A 20400-nucleotide genomic window follows, 5' to 3' on the forward strand; every position below is an offset into this window, starting at 1 on the left:
AAGCCGAGCGTTGGCCGGCCGGAAACTGTTCCTGCCGGTGCAGTTTCCGTGTGAGACCGCAGGAGGCTGGCAGGGAAGAGGCGTGTCCGAGGCTCCCGAGGTGTACCCGTGCCAGCCGTTCGGCTGCTGCTGGAGAGGAAGATTCAGGTCCACGCCTCCGAGACCGGCCTCTGTACGAACATCCCATCCTTGTCCCCGCAATTAAAGGGGAGGAACCGAAACCTGGATGGGCTCAGGCATCTGCCACAGATCGCTGGATGACCGCAGCCGTGGCAGGTGAGGACCGGGAGATCCGACATCTACGGGTGCCAGAGGCTCACCGCCGCCTCCAGGTGTTTGCTTTGTCTCTGCTCCACTCTGCCGACCCTAGACACGTGCTCTTGCAAGAGCCACGAACGGTAGCGAACGACAGTTTGGTTTTGGACGAGTGACAGTACAACCCGAGGCTCCTTTTCTGACTCGATTTCTTCTCCACTTCCCGCGTCGCTTCCTCTTTTCATTTCTAGAGTTTGAAAGACCCGAAATTGCAGTCCTGCTCGTAGGGAAGCTACCCAAGTCCTACTTGTATTTGGATCTGCTTTCACCGAGGTGTGCAGCGTTGTTTGGGTTCTTCTGTGGGGATAGGTGTCTGTTTCATTCCCCATTCTTCGCTCTGCTTGTCTCTGCTTTCCACACCCACTTCCAAAGAACAAAAAGCACTGTGTTGTAGGCAGCAGCTTTGCACGGTAAGATACGAGGTTGCAGGTCAATGCCGCACCCGCCGCGCCTTATCGATTAGACAGCGTTGCGTCCTCCCACGTAGGTAATGACCTTTGGATCTCATCCTCGAGGTTCTGGACAACTTCCTGAGAGTTACCATTCTTGGAGTATTGTGGTAATGGTCGTTTTGTTTTCTGCGCCCTAAAAGACTTAGCTGTAGAAGTAGGAAGCATGGCTGACTTCAGCATTAGCGTCCTAGCCTACACCGGGGCAGGATTTTGTTTCGCTATTACAGTTTTTTAGTTTTTAAACTGAAATCCGTGGTTTTAGAGCAATACTATAACGATAGCTGCTATTCATGTGTACCACATGCTTTGCACATATATTGTCATTCATCCTTTCAAGAGTCTCATGGAGGTTGCTAAATTATTATATTTTTAAGCCGGAAAATGGAAAGTTAGGTTGTATAACTTAGCCTGGTAACATTTTTTGCCACAGGTAAACTTTTGAGTGTTTACTAGAAACTAGCTGAATCCAACATCTGTATTCTATTGTCTCGCCACTGCTCTTGTTATTTCAATGTCTTCACTAACGTTATCAGGGGTTATGAATCCATAGTTTGCCTGTGCCTGTGTGTGTGTGTGTGTGTGTGTGTGTGTGTGTGTGTGCCAAATGACAGTTGTGATCTCTGTGCAACTTCTGTATGTGATGTAGAATTAAATATTTCAGACTGCCGAGTGTATTTTCTGTAGCATGGGCTATTCTTTTTTTGAAAAGACAAGTGGTAATACTGATGAATAGAAGGGGGAATTTTGGGGGGTGAAGAGGGTGGATGGGGAGGGGAACATCCTTATAGAAGAAGGGGAGGGGTATGGGAGAGGGGGCTTATGCCTGGGAAACTGGGAAAGGGAATAACATTTGAAATGTAAATTAAAAAAATCCAATAAAAAGATAAACATAAAAAAAGAAAGTGGGGGGAAAAAAAAGAAGGCTCCTAATTGTAGAAAGCTTGCTTTCTCCGTTTTAAGTAATTATAATGGCATTAAATTGAACAATTGATAAAATATTGACTCTCATACTAGACATAGGGATAGTTCAGTCTTTCTGACAATTTGAAATGTTTGATAATTAAAAACAAATTAAAACCCGGAGCTCTCACAGAAACAGATCACTGGGAAAGGCATTGATGGAGCCCAAGGAGATGGAAAGGTTAAGAAATGTGTTTGGTGGATGCAGGAGCATAGTCTAGGAAGCATTCTCTGAAGTCTCCCAGGTTATTTCAAGGAGAATAGGAACTTCCTCCAAAATGGCAGGAAATTCCAACCCAAAGAGCTAACTCAGCAGAAAGGTAAATTCCAGGCAGAAGAGCTGACTCAGCAGAAAGAGGTCTACCTTTTGAAGAGGGAGGGGAATCAACCATTGGCAAAGTTATATGGGACTTGGAACTGTCTTTGTTTATATAATCAAAAAAACGATTCTCGCTTGTCTTTCCCAGCAGGAAGAAGCCAGTATTTAACACTCTTTATGTAACTTCTTCCTAGCTCCCTAGGAATTTATAATAATGTTTCCACTGGAAAATGCTTTGGGGTCTCAGGAAAACCAGTTACGTATTTGTATTCTGGATGAACAGCAGTTGGAGCTCCAGTTTCCTTTTTTTTTTAGTGGAAATTTACTAATTCCACGGCTGGACTTCTGGACTTTAGTGGAACTTACAAGAAGATAGCTTGGGAGACCCTAAATACTGTACAGGATCAATGGCTTCTTCAGGGTGTTAATTTAAGGAAGAGGCAGCTCGAGACAGAATGAGCAAACATGAGACTGTGTCCAGGGCAGTAGGTAGTCCAGTCTGGAGCAGCCAAGTAAAACTGGAGCCTTGTAAAAAGGTCTCCACAAAGAGCATCAGAAGGGGCTCTGAGCAGGCAGCCTTGCCAGAAGGTACATTCTGAACTGACTAGCTTATGTTTGTTTGTTTCTTTTGCCAGTTAAGGTCAGAAAAGTCTTACTTACAGCCATAGTTAGCCAGTTATAGAAACGGCTAATGTTTACAGAGTCCTTACTGTCTGTTAGCTGTTCTGGCCACCTTCGTACTCATTTAACCTTCAGAACTGTATGCAGTGTGTAACCTCGTACTGTTTGCTGCTTAGAGCTGTTCAGTAATGTCAGGGAGGGCGGGGAGCAAGAGTTTAAGTTGATTTTGCTAGAGTGGAGAGTTCTTAAAATGAAACTCCAAGCAATGTCAGCATCCCCTTGGAATTTAAGGATGGCAGAGTATTGGACTCAACCCTGGACTTTACAGTTTAATAGCTCCAATCCACCAGATGTTAAGGTTTCCTAGTCGCTGCTGGGCATGTGTGGAAACAAGTAAACTGAAACACGTTTTGATTTTTAACCAGTGTTAAGTCCTTTATTTTATTTATTTTTATTTATTTTTTGCACACATCTCAAACCTAGCTGCAGGTCTCTTCATTAAAATGTAAATTCTCTACTTAAGAATCCCTGATCAGGGGTTGGGGATTTAGCTCAGTGGTAGAGCACTTGCCTAGGAAGCGCAAGGCCCTGGGTTCCGTCCCCAGCTCAAAAAAAAAAAAAAAAAAAAAATCCATGATCAAAGTTTTTTGTGATAGGCCAGTAATGTGTTTGTTATGATGATGTAACCAGTCTATTTGGGGACTATTGCTACAAAAGCCATCTTAAAACAAAGAAAGGTTCAACTCTGATATTTGAGTAGATACTTCAGACTAGGCATTTAATGACATTGGAGCTTGTGACTGAGCATTGGTCAGATTGTTGAGTATCGTACGATGCTAATTTTTTAATACACCTAAATCTGCATTCATTGTCGAGCAGCATGTTTGGAAGCCCTGCATCTAAAAACTAAGTATTTAACATATAAAAACATAAATTCTCTTAAGGTTTATATTTTGGAGAGTTATATATAACCCATGATGTTAAATAATGAGAGGACTATAGGTGACCAAGATCAAACGAATGAAGACATCTTTAAATTTTTGGAGGAGTCTTTGCTGTTGGAGATAAGGATGGAGATTCTGCTTCCTCAGCTTATACCCTTTTCAGTATAGGAGTGCACTGGCTGGGTGTGTGTGTCAACTCCACACAACCTGGAGTTATCACAGACAAAGGAGCCTCCCTTGAGGAAATGTCTCACGAGATCCAGCTATAAGGCATTTTCTCAATTAGTGCTCAAGGGTGGGAGGACCCACTGTGAGTGGTACTATCTCTGGGCTGATAGTCTTGGGTTTTATAAGAGAGCAAGCTGAGCAAGGCAGGGGAAGCAAGCCAGTAAGTAATCCCTCCATGGCCTCTGCATCAGCTCCTGCTTCCTGACCTGCTTGAGTTCCAGCCTGACTTCCTTTGATGATGAACTGCAATTTGGAAGTGTAAACCAAACAAACCCTTTCCTCCCCGACTTGCTTCTTGATAATGATGTTTTGTGCAGGAATAGAAACCCTGACTAAGACAAATTGATACCAGAATAGTCAAGTATTCCTGTGACAGCCTGACCACGCTTTTGTTAGGAGGAATGTGGGTTTGGGGACTTTGGAAAGCAGTGGAATGCTTTAATCCCAGGAGACAGGCATGCAGATCTCTGTGTTCAAGGTCAATCTACAGAGCAAGATCCAGGACAGCCTGAGGCAGTGAAGGAGTTGGAAAAGAGGAAGCTAATGATAATGTAATAGAAAATTGGGGCCTTGTTCCAGCACCTGCAAGCAGCAGGACTCAGTAGTTTCGGCCATTAGACTCTGGCTTTAGAGTCAAGAATAGAAACAGACTGCTGGGACAGTTGATGCTGGTTAGCTGGAGCTAAGAAATCAGTGGTGATTAAAAAGAGACCAGCATCACTGAGGTGAAATTTTCTGGGAAGTGTTTTCTGAGAACACAAGGAAGCTGTGTTACAGAGATAGCCAAGGTTGTACCTCCTGCCGCAAGTACTTGGTAATGTGTAAGAGTCACCCAGGTGGTACTGGTGGTTGAAGGCAGGAAGGGGTCATGAAGAACAGCCGAGGTTTGGCACTGTGAGATGCCGTGGAAGGTGAAGGTGCAGCCTCAGTTGTAGTTGACAGGCCAGGACTGAAGGAAGGGGTCATGCAAGAGTTGAAGTTTGGCATCTTGAAGAGAGCTTAGAGGTTATTGGTGAAACCTAGTTGGAGCAGAAGACCCAGTACCATGGGATGATCACCAAGAACAGCAATGGCAGTGGCAGCGGCAGTGGCAGTAGAGTGGGTCGACCTGAGCTTAGAGTGCTACAGAGGGCAGAGCTGGAGAAGTGATGCCAGTCCGTTGGAGGAGCCCAGAAGATCATATGTGGATCCCAGACATTGAAGCATGCAGGTGTAACATTGAAGTTGCTTTGGAGATCCCGAGGTGTTAGAGATGCCAAAGCCGTGGGTTATCTGCTGAGGAAAGCTATTAATAGGGAGTGGAACCAGCCCAGGAGAAAGAAGTTTGTTGCAGTCAGCAAAGACGAAAAAGGAGTGGAGAGCTGAAGACTGCTATGAAATCAGACATGGAGATGCAGAGTTTCTCAGAAGAGACCTTGAACTGTGGACTTTTAACATTGTTGAGACTGCTATAGACTATGGAGACTTTAGAAGTTATACTAAATATATTTTGTATTATGCTATTTTTAGGTGTGGCCCCCATAGACTCATATGTTTGGACAAGCCTCTAGGGAACAAGGAGTGGAATGTGATGGATTTTATATACTCCTATTTGCAGATCATATGATATTATACTTAAGTGACCCCAAAAATTCCACCAGAGAATTCCTAAACCTGATAAACAACTTTAGCAAAGTGGCTGGATATAGAATGAACTCAAACAAATCAGTACCCTTCCTCTACTCAAAGGATAAACAAGCCGAGACAGAACTAGGGAAATGACACCATTCACAATAGTCACAAATAATATAAATACCTTGGTGTGACTCTAACCAAGCAAGTGAAAGATCTGTATGACAAGAACTTCAAGTCTCTGAAGAAATCCAAGAATATCTCAGAAGATGAAAAGATCTCCCATGCTCATGGATTGGCAGGATTAATATAATAAAAATGGCCATCTTGCTGAAAGCAATCTACAGATTCAATGCAATCCTCATCAAAATTCCAACTCAATTTTTCATAGAGTTAGAAAGAGCAATTTGCATATTCATTTGAAATAACAAAAAACCCAGGATATCAAAAACTATCCTCAACAATAAAAGAACTTCTGGGGGAATCACCATCCCTGACCTCAAGTTGTATTACAGAGCAATTGTGATAAAAACTGCATGATATTAGTACAGAGACAGACAGATAGACCAGTGGAATAGAATTGAAGACACAGAAATGAACCCACACACCTACAGTCACTTGTTCTTTGAGAAAGGAGCTAAAACCATCCAATGGAAAGAAGACAGCATTTTCAACAAATGGTGCTGGTTCAATTGGAGGTCAGCATGTGGAAGAATACAAATTTCCCCACTCTTATCACTTTGTACAAAGGTCTAGTCCATGTGGATCAAAGACCTCAATATAAAACCAAATATACTGAAACTAATAGAAAAGAAAGTGGGGAAGAGCCTCTTACACATTTGCACAGGGGAAAATTTCCTGAACAGAACACCAATAGCTTATGCTCAAAGATTAAGAATCAACAAATGGGGGGTTGGGGATTTAGCTCAGTGGTAGAGCACTTGCCTAGCAAGCGCAAGGCCCTGGGTTCGGTCCCCAGAGAATCAACAAATGGGATCTCATAAAACTGCAAAGCTTCTGTAAGGCAAAGGACACTGTTGATAGGACAAAATGCAACCAACAGATTGAGAAAAGATCTTTACCAATCCTACATCCGATAGAGGGCTAATATCCAATATATGCAAAGAACTCAAGTTAGACTCCAGAGAACCAAATAACCCTATTAAAAATGGGGTACAGAGCTAAACAAAGAATTCTCAACTGAGGAATATCAAATGGCTGAGAAGCACCTAAAGAAATGTTCAACATCTTTAGTCATCAGGGAAATGAAAATCAAAACAACCCTGAGATTCTACCTCACACCAGTCAGAATGGCTAAGATCAAAAACAGGTAACAGTAGATGCTGGCAAGAATATGGAGAAAGAGGAACATTCCTCCATTGTTGGTGGGATTGCAAGCTGGTATAAGCACTCTGGAAATCAGTCTGGAGGTTCCTCAGAAAATTGGACATAGTACTACCTGAGGACCCAGCTAAACCACTCCTAGGCATATACCCATAGATGCTCTAGCATGTAACAAAGACACATGCTCCACTATGTTCATAGCAGCCTTACTCATAATAGCCAGAAGCTGGAAAGAACCCAGATGTCCCTTAACAGAGGAATGGATACAGAAAATGTGGTACATTTACACAATGGAGTACTACTCAGCTATTTATTTTTAAAGATTTATTTATTTATTATATATAAGTACACACTGTAGCTGTCTTCAGATACACCAGAAGAGGGCATCGGATCTCTTTACAGATGGTTGTGAGCCATGGAATTGAACTCATAACCTCTGGAAGAGCAGTCGGGTGCTCTTAACCGCTGAGCCATCTCTCCAGCCCACTACTCAGCTATTAAAAACAATGACTTCATGAAATTCATAGGCAAATGGATGGAACTAGAAAATACCATCATGAGCAAGGTAACCTAATCACAAAACAACACACTTGGTATGCACTCACTGATAAGTGGATATTAGCTCAAAAGCTTAGAATACCTAGGATACCATTCACAGACCACATGAAGCTCAAGAAGGAAGACCACAGTTTGGATGCTTCAGTCCTTCTTAGAAGGGGGAACAAAAATACTCACAGGAGGAAATATGGAGATAAAGTGTAGAGCAGAGACTGAAGGAAAGGCCTTGTTGGGTGGGCATCACTGGGAGGAGAGGCTCTTGGTCCTGTGAAGGCTTGATGCCCCAGTGTAGGGGAATGCCAGGGTGGGAGGGAGGGAGTGGGTGGGGGACCTCCTTTATAGAAGCAGAGGAGGGGTGATGGTATAGGGGGTTCCCTGGAAAGGGAATAACATTTGAAATGTAAATAAAGAAAATATTCAGTAAACGAAAAGATAAAGATAAAAGAAGAATGGCCTTGTTGGAGTAGGCGTGGCCTTGTTCTAGTAGGTGTGGCCCTGTGGGTGTGGCTTTATGACTGTTGTCCTAGCTGCCTGGAAGGCAGTATTCTGCTAGCAGCCTTCAGCCTCCACTATTCCTGCCTGGATGCTGCCATGTTTCTGCCTTGATGACAATGGACTGAACCTCTGCACCTGTAAGCCAGCCCCAATTAAATGCTGTCCTTATAAGAGTTGCCTTGGGGTTTGGAGAGTTGGCTCAGTGGTTAAGAGCACTGACTGCTCTTCCAGAGGTCCTGAGTTCAAATCCCAGGAACCACATGGTGGCTCACAACCATCAACAATGAGATCTGATGCCCTCTTGTGGTGTCTGAAGACAGCTATGGTGTACTTATATAGAGTAAATTAACAGTTCTTATGGTCATGGTATCTGTTCCCAGCAGTAAAACCCTAAGACAGGAGGGAGTCTGATTTCCTATGCTACCAACGGTGCACAGCCATGACAATGGTGAACGCGTGTTTCACTTTCTGTTGCTTCTATTGTTTCTTTCCTCTCCTTCATTTTTCTTTTCTCTTTCATGGCTGCTCGTTGGAACTGCTTGAGATACCTTAAATGCCCAAGTCCTACTCAACCATAGTAATTGATATGGAGTATGTCCAGAATTCAGAGTCCAGGTGCCTTTAATGTATGGACGTATATTTAGCCTTCCCACAGGATATGACAGGTACAGTTTACATAGAAATTGAGGGCCCAAGAGTTCAGATACAATTTTACAGGACAAGAGTCTAACATTAGTATTTGACTCCTTAGTTCATATTTCTAAACACTAACTGGTTCAGCTTTTAAATCGCTCCTTTTCCTGTCTCATGTGTCAAAATAGAATTACAGAAAAATAAATGAAAGCCCCACCCAGCCTTATATTCTATTGAGTGATCATTGTTCTGTCTACCACTGAAACAGAATTCTTCACTGTCTAACCTGCCTCCTCTTCCTTACCAGCTTTCTCAGGTGCAGTTCAGTCAGTGATTTTACCCTCCGTCCTCTGCATACACCTTTGTTACAAAACATCACTTTCTCCACTATTCCTTTGCTTCCTGTTTACTCCATCTCCTTGGCTAGTGTTGGACCACAGGAAATATACTGAGTATACTCGTGCTTCAATATTTCATGTTCTTGCCCCAAATGATCGCACTGTATTAGCCTCTGGCTTTGATCCAATGTCATGTGGTTAGAGAAGACTCCCTAACGTGTGCTTCCTTGTTGGCCCATCTACTCCTGTCCTTGTCCAGTGAGTATGTAACACCAGGCTGTAGGGTGTCAGCTCACAGTTGTGTGGAGGACAGGGACTCTTGTCCTCTAGGCAGCATTAAGGACTCAACTGAATTTCTTAAGTGATGCATGCCTTGGAGGTGGGGGAGGCACCTCAGTTACGAGCTCCGTTGTTTGGGAGGAAACATCCAGGTGCTGTACAGGCCTTCTCCCCCATTATCCTTGATGCCTTCGGCTCCCAGTGTTGACCATTCATTGAAAGAATAGTATGGAATACAAACCGGCAAGTCGTTTGCTTTTAAGATTTACGTATGTGTAGAATGCAGATGGATGTTTTGTCTGCATGTATGTCTACACATCAGAAACGGGCATTGGATCCCGTGGGACTACAGTTGTGATCTTCCATGTAGGCGCTAGGTCTTAACTCCGGAGCTCTGGAAGACCATCCATTGTTATTGATTACTAAGCCATCTCTCCAGCCATGCAAACCAGGATTTTGCAAATAGCAATAACAGTCATATGTGTGCCAGTGCTCATTAGATTCTTGACTGAGTTTTTCAGAATTTTACATTTATATATTCAAGGCATTTCACAAAGAATATTTAGATGGGGAAAAAACAGAAAACAGCCATAAAAAATAGTGCTACAGTACTGCCTTTAAAACGAGGTCGTTGCTATATAAATCATTTTTGTTAAAATACTTAAACTTGTTTATCCTTAATGAAGTGATTCTATAAGAAATGAATAGTATTTATTGAGTGAATACATTATTTCAACAAACAGCCATCAGTATTTTTGATTTTCATGTTATGTTTGTAGAAAGGTAAATTTACAGCAGTTCAGGTAGAAATAAAGATTATTAAGTGTTTGTGTGTGAGGCACTAAGCTACCGCAGTCTTCACTGTTACAGGCTGTAGGTATGCTCATTCACTCACACACACAGACGAGGGGTGGATGGGTTGGGAAATGCTACATAAGTTGTTACTTGTTAGTAACAGATTGGTAAAGCTGACTCCAAGCAAAGGCTCCTTCTGTTACTAAAATATTTGGACATGTTTAATGGAAAGAAGAGAAGCACACAGGCCCCAGGATGTATTTAGCATCCACTTAGTCACAGCAAAGCTGAGCTGGACTGATCTGCTGGGAAGTTACAGACCTCTGTGTTTTTCTGTCTTAGTAGGAAACACCTTTTAATATAAATAGTGTAGAAGAAATAAAAACAAAAAGCCTTTTTAATAAATAAATTATTTCTTCTTCAGGCTTAATCCTAAATGATTTCAACTTCCATAAAATTTCCTGGGGTTGGGATTTAGCTCAGTGGTAGAGCGCTTGCTAAGCGCAAGGCCAAGGTTGGTCCCCAGCTCGAAAAAAAAAAAAAAAAAAAAAAAAAAAAAAAAAAAAATTTCCTAAAGCCAAAAGCTTACCGAGTAAACCAATTGTATTTTATATTTTATTGAAAGCCACCGGTTAAACTTAATCAGATTTCTAGAAATAAAAAGTTTGGATTGTACTTTATATATCTATATAGCATATTGACCAATGTTTTTTAAATGTCACAGCTATCAAATGGAGTATTTGATGCACAATTGCATCTCTGCAGATAACTAATTTTAAAATCACCAGTGTTCAAATACATGTAAACAGCGTTGTGAGGAATAGTTTGAGGTTATGCCATTAGCATGTGATAGTTAACTAGTAGATTTTCATGGGGGCATGTCACTAAATCACATACAGTTTCTTGACAAGCATATTGTATTTGGGGGCCACAGTAATTTCTCTAGGCTTGCTGTAGCAATCGTAGATTTGTTAAATCATTTCAAGCCCTCAGTTTGAGAATAGTTGAATGAAGTCTTGTTTTCAGCCTACAGATTAATGCAGAAGACCTGTGTTTCATTTGTCTTTGTCTACTCCCTTCACATACTTCTAGACTGAAGGTTTTGGTTTTTAACAAAAGTTTGCTTTATAATTTGCATCATTTTCTCACTTATCAGGCCCATTTTTGATTGGAATTGAGTGGTCTTTTTGTTATGTTGTGTCATCTGATCCACTTGATCTATCTGGAATATAGTCTTCCTTACTTAATTTTATGGAGGAAAATGTATTAGCATTTTGGTGGCCTTTGCCAAGCTATTGGATCTGATTTTCTGATATCATTTAAAATTATTTTTGTGAGTATTCTTGAAGAACGCTCTTGAAATTAATTGCTTGCGTTGCGTTCTAGGTGAAAAGAGGACATCTGTTCCAACCCTGGGGAAGCAGTAGCCTCATTGTCCTTGCCATTTTAAACTGCAGCAGCAACTTGGAGTTCAACAATGAAGCAATAATATCTGAGAACAAAGGAGCTCTTGCCAGCTAAATGTCAGCGCATCTCATGTGATTGGATAAAACACTGCAGCAGACCTGCGTGTCAGCCAGCACAGTGAGGATGTGTTCTTCTGACGCCTTTTGTTGGAAGCAGCTTTAGGATAGATTATTTAAACTTTACGTATATGAAATCCAGTAAAAATGAGCGAAGCCCCCAGATTCTTTGTTGGGCCTGAAGATTCGGAAATCAATCCTGGAAACTATCGTCGATTCTTCCACCATGCTGATGAAGAGGAGGAGGAGGAGGAGGAGTCTGTAAGTTGCTGCTTTCTCTCCCGATAAAGCAGGACAGTGCAGAATGTTCACTGGTTGCCCCTAAGACAAACGGATACTTTCATTCTAAATAAGACTACTTTTCAATGTGCAAATTTGTATTTAAAAGTTTTAAATTTAAAAAGCATACATAATCTGAGTAGACAGGATATTAAAGATAGCTAGCAATAATAATGGTAGCTAGCATAAGATCCTTACTTAGGTTAGTGACAGTTGCTGTAAGATACTAAGGAACGACTTAACTAAGATTAGGAAACGCCAAAAGACTATCTCTAAGCCTGCATATGTGTGTGTAAGAAACGAATGTATCCAGTGTCTTGTGCGCATTGAATCTTAGAAGGGGAGCACATCTGTTACATCCAGTCCTTGTTCTCTTGGTCCACTGTGTTTCTTAGTCCACATTCTTCTTGCTCTCTTGCCCTCAGGCAGAGACTGTTTTAATTTGAGAACAGGCATAAACTATATGTCATTTTTTTTCTTAAATTTCAAATTAAAAGTAGAATCTCATTTTAAAAGAAAAACCTACCAAGCTTGGTAAAAATGGTAAGATCGGTCTGTGGTCTGTAGTAGCGATTAGACAGTTATTTCTGTCTGTGAGGAGGGCAGTGCTTAGCCTTGGAGAGCGAGATGCAGTTACAGTCTTATCTCTTTCTACCTCCGGTTAGGAGGCATTCTTCTGTAGCAGTGATGTTCTCACTGAGCGTCTGTGAGTGAACTTTGATAATCTCTGAGGAAGTGAGCCCTTCACAGATGTTCTTGTCACATGTTTTTTTTTTGTTTTTTTTTTTTTTTTTTTTTCCGGAGCTGGGGACCTGGGGACCGAACCCAGGGCCTTGTGCTTCCTAGGCAAGCGCTCTACCACTGAGCTAAATCCCCAACCCCTCTTGTCATGTGTTTTGCTGTGAGAAATAACCAGTAGAATTGACCTGTGAAATCTCCGTTAGGAAGGTGATAGCGAGCCCTTTCACAATTCTTCTTGATGAGGAATAAAATGACTAGGGGGTCATAAGATGGACGATGAGGGGAAGTGGAGATAGTAGACCCCAAGATGGTCACTGTCTATATTGTTTGATTTAGAATCAAGTCTAATACTCATTCAAACTCCAGTTTCCATGTTAGAAGAGGCAATGTGGAATTATTTTTCTAAATGTTAAAAAAAGTAAGAACAATTTAATCCCCACTTTTTTATTGCTACATTCAAGGGGAAGTTTTGCGAACCTCCTTTGAACAGCTTTATTACGTAGTGTTATATGAAATACAAAAAGTCACGGAACTAGAGACAGTCTTATGTGGTTGATAGAACTCTTACCTCCAGAAGATGCAGTGCAAGAATCAAGAGTGAATATACCAGAATCTTGTGAGCGTGAGGCCCTCCCTCCGTATGTTACGGTTTATATGGTGCGTGTTCAAGTCTGAATGTTGATTTGGTTACAAGGACAAAGATTAGGGAGATCATTGAGTAGGAATGTCAAGCATGAATACTGGAGGGTGTATCAAAGTTCATTGCGTCTTCTAGCAGTGGGCTCAAAGCGATCTAAGTTCCAAAAGCTGTCTGTGACCAGCCAGTGTCCCAGCTCAGTCTACAAGAAGACTTACTACTGTGTAGCTTGGTAGCTGGAAAGGCATTTGATTTTAGACAACTAGATTCCTTCTCTGACCCTCACCGCCCTTTCAGTTGGAATAGATGGAGTTTTGGTCTCATTTGCATGCTTCTGTCTGAAGATAGTTATTTAAATAAATGCTGCTGCGAGCAGGTGAAGAAGGAAGGTTTATTTGCACCTTAAACTTAATTGAAACAGAAGCAATATGCTGTGGGTGGGTGTTTTCTTAAGTTTTTTCAGATTTTGTAAAAGTTTATTTTAATTGTCATGTATTAAAAGTGACAGATTGTTGCTGACTTCAGTAGTGAATATGTCAGTTTTACTGATTCCTGTTCCTCATATACTTCTGAAAGGAAATTACAGTAGCAATATTTTAGAATGCTTATTAAGACAACTTGTCATCCTGCTTTCTTTTCCTTTTAGCCACCAGAAAGGCAGATTGTGGTTGGAATATGTTCCATGGCCAAGAAATCCAAATCCAAACCCATGAAGGAAATTTTGGAACGGATCTCCTTGTTTAAATACATCACGGTCGTAGTTTTTGAAGAGGACGTTATCTTGAATGAACCCGTGGAAAACTGGCCTTTATGTGATTGTCTTATTTCTTTCCATTCTAAAGGTATTAGAACGTGGACAGAGGTGTCTTATCTTATTTGGTTGTGGAAATAATACGTACTAGTTATAGAGTATTGGATAAATGGGAAATGAAGCTAAGACACAGATAAGGGATCTTAATGTCTTGATGTATTCCTTTCTAATCTTCTCAATGTGTTTTTGAAGAGTTTAGTGTCATAGCTACATGTGACTTTTAGCTTTTCTAGATTTTATCAAATGTTCCCACACCACAGTTCTCATGGTGTGTATTATGTAAGTGTTTAACTTAGTTAACTAATAACCAAACATTTGGATAATTTCTAGTCTTTACTGTTAAAGTAATGTTGTGATTAACTCTTTTAATATATACCTTTGTTTGAACACATCTGCAGATAAATGCTCGAATTATTAGATACTTTAAGCTCCATATTTCCACCACATAGAAAGTGGCCTGGTAGTCTTTATATAAGTGTGCATACTTTATTTGTCAAGAAGTTTCAATTAAAAATTTAGGGCTTCTTTGCCATTTTTTAATTGAATGGTGGTAGCGGTTAAGTTTAAGTCTTAAGTTATTGCTATCAATTATTAATTATTGCTATTTCTGAAAATTTTTCAAATTTTGCAATTACTTGGTTTTGCTATTAATAAGCTTGTGAGTTTTAGAGTTTGTTTCTGAATTAATTATTACCTTTTACCACCCTACCTCCCAAATAGTTCTGAGCTGTGCTGGTTTTTTTTTTTTTTTCCTGTATATTGATACTTGAAGATTGATTTTCATTTCAGTAAACCTAGTCTGACCTTGGTTGGCTGAGACTTCTTGAGAAACTCTTAAAATTTTCTGCACATGAAAATGTTCTTCTCACACTGTTACATGGTTCTCTGTGAAGGCTGTTAGCTCTAACAGCTCCCTGCTGTGTCTTAGGACAAACTCTGTATGTTATCCATCAGCAAGAGACTATTTTAACCAGAATCAAAGCAGGGGCTATGGCAGGGTCTACGGCAGGGGCTTTCCCTTTGCCCTGTTCTAGTAGAAGCTTGAAATCATGACATTGAGACATTTACAGGTGCAGAATTCTGAGGCTTTATAGAGTCCAACTGCTGCTTAATGCATTGTTAAAGAACTAAGAGAAATTTAGGAATACATTTTAACAACATGGCTTTTTGATTAGAATTTTAATACTTAACATTTCTAAACCTTCATGTAGTGCTGCAGAAATGTAATGTCCTCATAAGCAGTCAATGTTCATAATCAAATCATGCACTGTCCGGTTGAATGACTTTTATCTTCCATAGAGGAGATATTGATGAGAGAATTGTCACTTAAGGACAATAAAAAGTAGTATTCTTTGGAAGATTATGCCAAGTTTTCAAATTATCTTATATACATTGAAAAGCTTTTAATCCAGCAAGAATGCTATTGGTTAGATGGGTGTCATGCTCACTGACAGCTAGACTTGAGTTTAGAGATAGATAAGTTGGCTCAATCTTACATAGTAAACAGAGCCAGGATTTAAGCGTGTTTTCCCCCTCTCTCTCATCTGCTATGGCACATTGTAGAATGTTAGTGGTCAATCTCTGAAATGTTTATAGTTTTTTCAAATCTATTATAATCACACCTACATTTGACTCATTTTCATTATTAGTAATGATTTTAGGAGTCTAGGAATTTGGGGTGATTAGTTCTGTATCTGAGGCGGCCAGCAGCAGCAGCTTCTGTTCATATCTTTATTGTTCACACATTTTATGGGGTACACCTCCATTTTTGGTTTTGCTTCTATTTTTAAAGGTACTGTCAGCTCTTTCATGTTTAGACATTAAAATATCAAAGAGACTTGTATATTGAGAATATTTTTAAAAGTCAAGTGATGTGAAACGTTAGTCATAGATTTCTCTTTATATAATCTTTATATAATGAATCATCTTACCTTTCTATCAGGTGTCTTTAAATCAGATACAGGCTAATGTGTCATAACCAGTGACTTGGTGTGGCATATCAGTGATATTAACCAAGAAAAGTTATTTTAATAGTATAAGTTAAATAAAAATGTACATATTCTTTCATATCTTTTATAGAAGGTGGTTATGTACATAATGAAATTATTTTTTTAGGGGAGGTGGCATAAGTGAAGTTGATAAGTTTATTGATACCAGCTTATCTTGAGATTGTACAGAGTATGATAATAATATGTGTTCTTAGGATTTCCACTGGACAAAGCAGTTGCCTATGCAAAACTCAGGAATCCATTTGTAATCAATGACTTGAATATGCAGTATCACATACAAGATAGGTGAGTGAAGTTGGCTGACCCAAGGGAAAAGAAACCACGGCTTCCTTAGTAACTCGTGTACGCTGACACAGTGTCAGACGCTTTCACATACGGTCCTTGCGTCCTTAAGAGAATACATTTATTAGCAAACTTTACCTATGAGGAACCTTGAGAACTGAGGTCATCCACTTGCCTAGTCACAGGTCGTCCCCTAAGTAGTGGGACAAGGAAGTGGACACCAGTTGCTTAACTTCCAAAGCCTACTAAATCTTCAAGATTACAGTTGCTTGTCACGTGGCTGATGATTAATTACATGGAGTCCGTTCATTGTAACTGATGGTGCTTATGGTGACGTGTACCATTACAGCAGGTTGTTACTACACATCTTAACATTCATTGAGCACAGGCTTCTACGTGAAGTTATGAGAGGGTGTGTGTCTGTCTGCTTCATTTAATTGATATTTTGTTTTGGTTGCTACATACAGTTCTATTTCCCATGAGCATTCTACTTTTGTGTTATAACATGACATTACTTATATTACTTACATGGAAATACATAGATATTCACATGAGGGTAAAATCATTTTTCTCTTAGCATCCTATGAATATTTTTCTGTGGTATTAAATATTATTTTATGGTAAGGGTTTTGGTAGGCTATATTTTGCCTTTGGGATTTATCAGTCTTGACTATTTTTCTTTATGCGCGTACATTCTTAAAGTGTAGTCTTTTGATAGGCTACAAAAGATACATGCATTTTGGTGAATATTTTGTTAGGAGCAGTTTGATATTTGAAATACTTAGGAAAGCAAAAAGGGTTACTATGCGGACCTCAGGGAAGTTAAGAGTGATAACTTTCGTGTGTAGGAATATAACATATTGTGAGGTAGAGAGCCAAGCACTGAGGATGTTTCTCTGTTTCTTTAGAAGAGACGTTTATAGCATTCTTCAGGCTGAAGGTATCCTACTTCCTCGGTATGCAATTCTGAACCGTGATCCAAATAACCCGAAAGGTCAGAGAACTCAACTCCGCGGCCTCCCGTTTGACACCCTTACTCTTGTCACACCCTGCAATCAGCAGAAAGAGTTTCAGGACTCATGACAGTCTATTTAACAGGTTTTCTTAGTGAGTTAAGCAAACGTGGGCCTATGGTGGTGCACGCCTGTGACACCATTCTCGGAGGGTGGAGGCAGATTGATGGGAATTCAGCGTCAGAGTTGGCCGTATGTATTTAGTTCCGGGCCAGGCTGGGCTTCTTCACATTGTGAAAACACAGCAAAACAAGACACTGAGCTAATGCTGAGAAGTACTATAGGAGCTATTATCTTCATGGTTTCTGTGTGTATAATTGTATGCCTGTGACTTGGGGGCTGACCATTTGGTACTGGGTAATGGTTTAGCAACCTCATCCCTGGGGAAGGCTGACCCTCACTCTCCGCAGTCATTAGTGGCCTCTGGTCCTTTCTCTCGGTTCTGGGGCTCGAGCCCATGGCCTTGCACGTGCTAGTCAGGCTGTTCCTCTGCTACTGCGCTGCTTCAGCTCTGGTTAATTTAGTCTGTAAGGCTGGGCTTAGTTTTCCTAGAAGCCTGCAAAGTCAGTTTTATGTTTGCTCTTGTAGTGATGTTATCTCGGTGATATAAGGGTATCTGACTTTTCTGGCGATTGTGCTTTGTGTTTAGAATGCAGCCTGATTGAAGGAGAAGATCACGTGGAAGTGAATGGGGAAGTTTTCCAAAAGCCATTTGTGGAAAAGCCGGTCAGTGCCGAAGACCACAATGTTTACATTTATTACCCGACATCCGCCGGAGGTGGAAGTCAGAGACTTTTCAGGAAGGTAAGCCTTTGTAACCTTCCCGTGAGTAGTCTTCAATCTTCTGTGCATTTTATTAAAGCGTGGTAAAGGTCACCAGGTTGTTAATAAACTATGGTGAGATATGGAACTGTCGTGGTTTAGAGGAAACTGACGGAACTGGGATAATTCCATTAAAAAGTATACTTTTCCGTTACTGTGCTAAAACACCACAGCAAAAACTACTTCTAGAAGGAGGGTCCTAAGGATACTATATTTAAACCACAGTTCCAGAGCAGTAAGAGTCCATTGTGGTGGGAGAGGCATAGCAGCAAGCTGCAGGCATGGCTGCGGTCCCAGGAACAGAGCTCAGAGCTCCTGTCTAACAAACATGAAGGACAGACCTCTGACTGGATTGGCCTGCCCGAGGCTTTATCCCCTCAAAGCCCACCCCAGGGAGGCACTTCCTCCACCAGGCCGCACCTTAGACCTACAAAGCAGCCACCCTCCGGGCAGCAAGTGTTCAGTACCTGAGCCTCTGAGGGACATTGCCCTGCTAGCACCACAGAAAGGGAAGGTGAATAGAAGTCCTGCCCTCAGAAAACAGAGAAAGGTGCCAAACGTTTCATCAGTCTCCCACCTGTATCTCTATCAGACTAGAAATTAAGTTAAAGATAAGCTCCTTTTTACAGAAGTTATGTGGAAAAATTGCCAGTTCACACAAAAATAACAGTAATTTTCACACATGTAAGTGCATACTTAATTGTTCCCATAATAAAATTAATGTAAATCATATCCAAAATATGATGATATATTACTTTTTATAATGACGAGGATCTTCTTTTAAATTGGGTAGTTGGGAAATAAGCCCAATCCAACCTGCTCTAGCAGGAATGCAGTCTCTCAGTAATACGATTTACTAACATAGCAGCAGTAGAGATGCACTCATAAACAGTTGTGGTTTTGTGTGTTAAGGATACGCAGAGGGCTGGAAAGATGGCTCAGCAGTTAAGAGCATTTGCTCAGAGCACCCCAGGAGGTTTTGTCTCAAAAGGAAAAAGAGAAAAACAGAAGAAAAAGTTACTCCTGGGATGAGAATACATTTAATAAATCTAACCTCATGAACATCATAGCTTAGTTGTATGTTATACTGCAGACAGAATATGATTATTTTCACTTTATAATTACCTGATTGGCAAAATGCTGCCTCGAGCTGCTGCTCTCCAGTAGCCTAAGAGAGTGTGACACTCAGAAGGAGGCCCACAGGCAGCCGCAAGTCCAGCCTAGGGGTTTGGAGCCTTCTGACCTCCACAGGCACTGCATACATGCCGTGCATTTACATACATCAGGCAAAACACCAAGACATGGAAAGTAGACTATATCTTAAAGCCGAATGTAAATGTCCTTTAAATATCCATTATAGTGGCAAGTGTAAGAGAGCGAAAATGCCAAGTACAGATACGACTAGGGAATTGAGGCCAGCGAGAGCTCTCTTCTACATTCGTGAGACTCGGATAACATAGTTTCTAGAAGATTTGGCAGTGTCTGTCTAAGCACTGCATGAATAAACATGAACCTCCCAGCAGGTTCTTAGAAACAACTACAAATGTGGCCTGTTTCCGTCATATGACCGTGTAAAGCATTATGCAAGGAGCTTGGCAAACAACCTGGACAGGAACTGAAGGGAAATGTTGTTTCTATGGTGGGAGCTCTGTCTGTAGCAGAAATAAACGCTCAACTGTTTTTATTTGTGTGATTGCATGTAAGTGTGTGTGTGTGTGTGTGTGTGTGTGTGTGTGTGTGTGTGTGTGTGTGTTACGCGTATTTGAGAGAGGCCATGCAACTGGAGTTATACGTGGTTAGCAGCTGCATGATATGGGTGCTGGGAGCTTGTATCCTCTGGAAAAGCAGCCAGTGTGTGTAAGCACTGAGGATTCTCTTCAGTCCCCTAGAAACTTGATTTTTTTTTTTTGTTTTATTTTATGCTTGTATGTAGTTGTTATGTTTAAGTAACAACTACAGAGAATATTTACTTCCAAATTTAAGTATTATTCAATCTTCGTGGTTAAAGTTGTTTAATAGTTGAGGATGTCTAAAGTAGATAGTAAATAAAGGTTACATTTTAGATGTATTATAAAAAGGAGGGCACCGCCCTGACTTTGTGCTAATGGATATCTCTTCTCTCTAGATTGGCAGTAGAAGTAGTGTGTATTCCCCAGAAAGCAACGTGCGAAAAACGGGGTCATATATATATGAAGAATTTATGCCTACAGATGGTACTGACGTTAAGGTAGGATATATTTAGGATGATGGCATCATGGGATAAAGTACAGATGCTCCATGACTAATACTGATAAATGCTGTGTTAATTTAAAGACACTGTTAGCTCGGTATGGTAGTGTATTCGACAATCTCGGCTCATAGGTGCGATGAGGAGGATCTTGAGTTTGAGGC

General features: G+C 40.8%; 1 protein-coding gene across 2 annotated transcripts in view; it reads left to right on the forward strand.

The window, feature by feature from the left end:
* The first annotated feature begins 81 nt into the window (after nt 1–81).
* Nucleotides 82–20400, forward strand: part of Ppip5k2 (diphosphoinositol pentakisphosphate kinase 2) — a 65562-nt gene continuing 45243 nt past the window's right edge. Inside the window, exons 1-7 of one of the 2 annotated variants that reach the window (XM_032901706.1) lie at nt 82–276; nt 11279–11676; nt 13719–13914; nt 16087–16177; nt 17083–17168; nt 17837–17991; nt 20135–20236. In XM_032901706.1, coding sequence (XP_032757597.1) covers nt 11563–11676; nt 13719–13914; nt 16087–16177; nt 17083–17168; nt 17837–17991; nt 20135–20236 — 744 coding nt within the window. In that variant the 5' untranslated portion in view covers nt 82–276; nt 11279–11562. Of the gene's footprint in view, nt 277–11278; nt 11677–13718; nt 13915–16086; nt 16178–17082; nt 17169–17836; nt 17992–20134; nt 20237–20400 lie in introns of those variants that run through there. The other variant, XM_032901707.1, reaches the window with a different exon arrangement.

This window comes from Rattus rattus, chromosome 4, assembly GCF_011064425.1.
Source record: "Rattus rattus isolate New Zealand chromosome 4, Rrattus_CSIRO_v1, whole genome shotgun sequence".
NCBI lineage: Eukaryota > Metazoa > Chordata > Mammalia > Rodentia > Muridae > Rattus > Rattus rattus.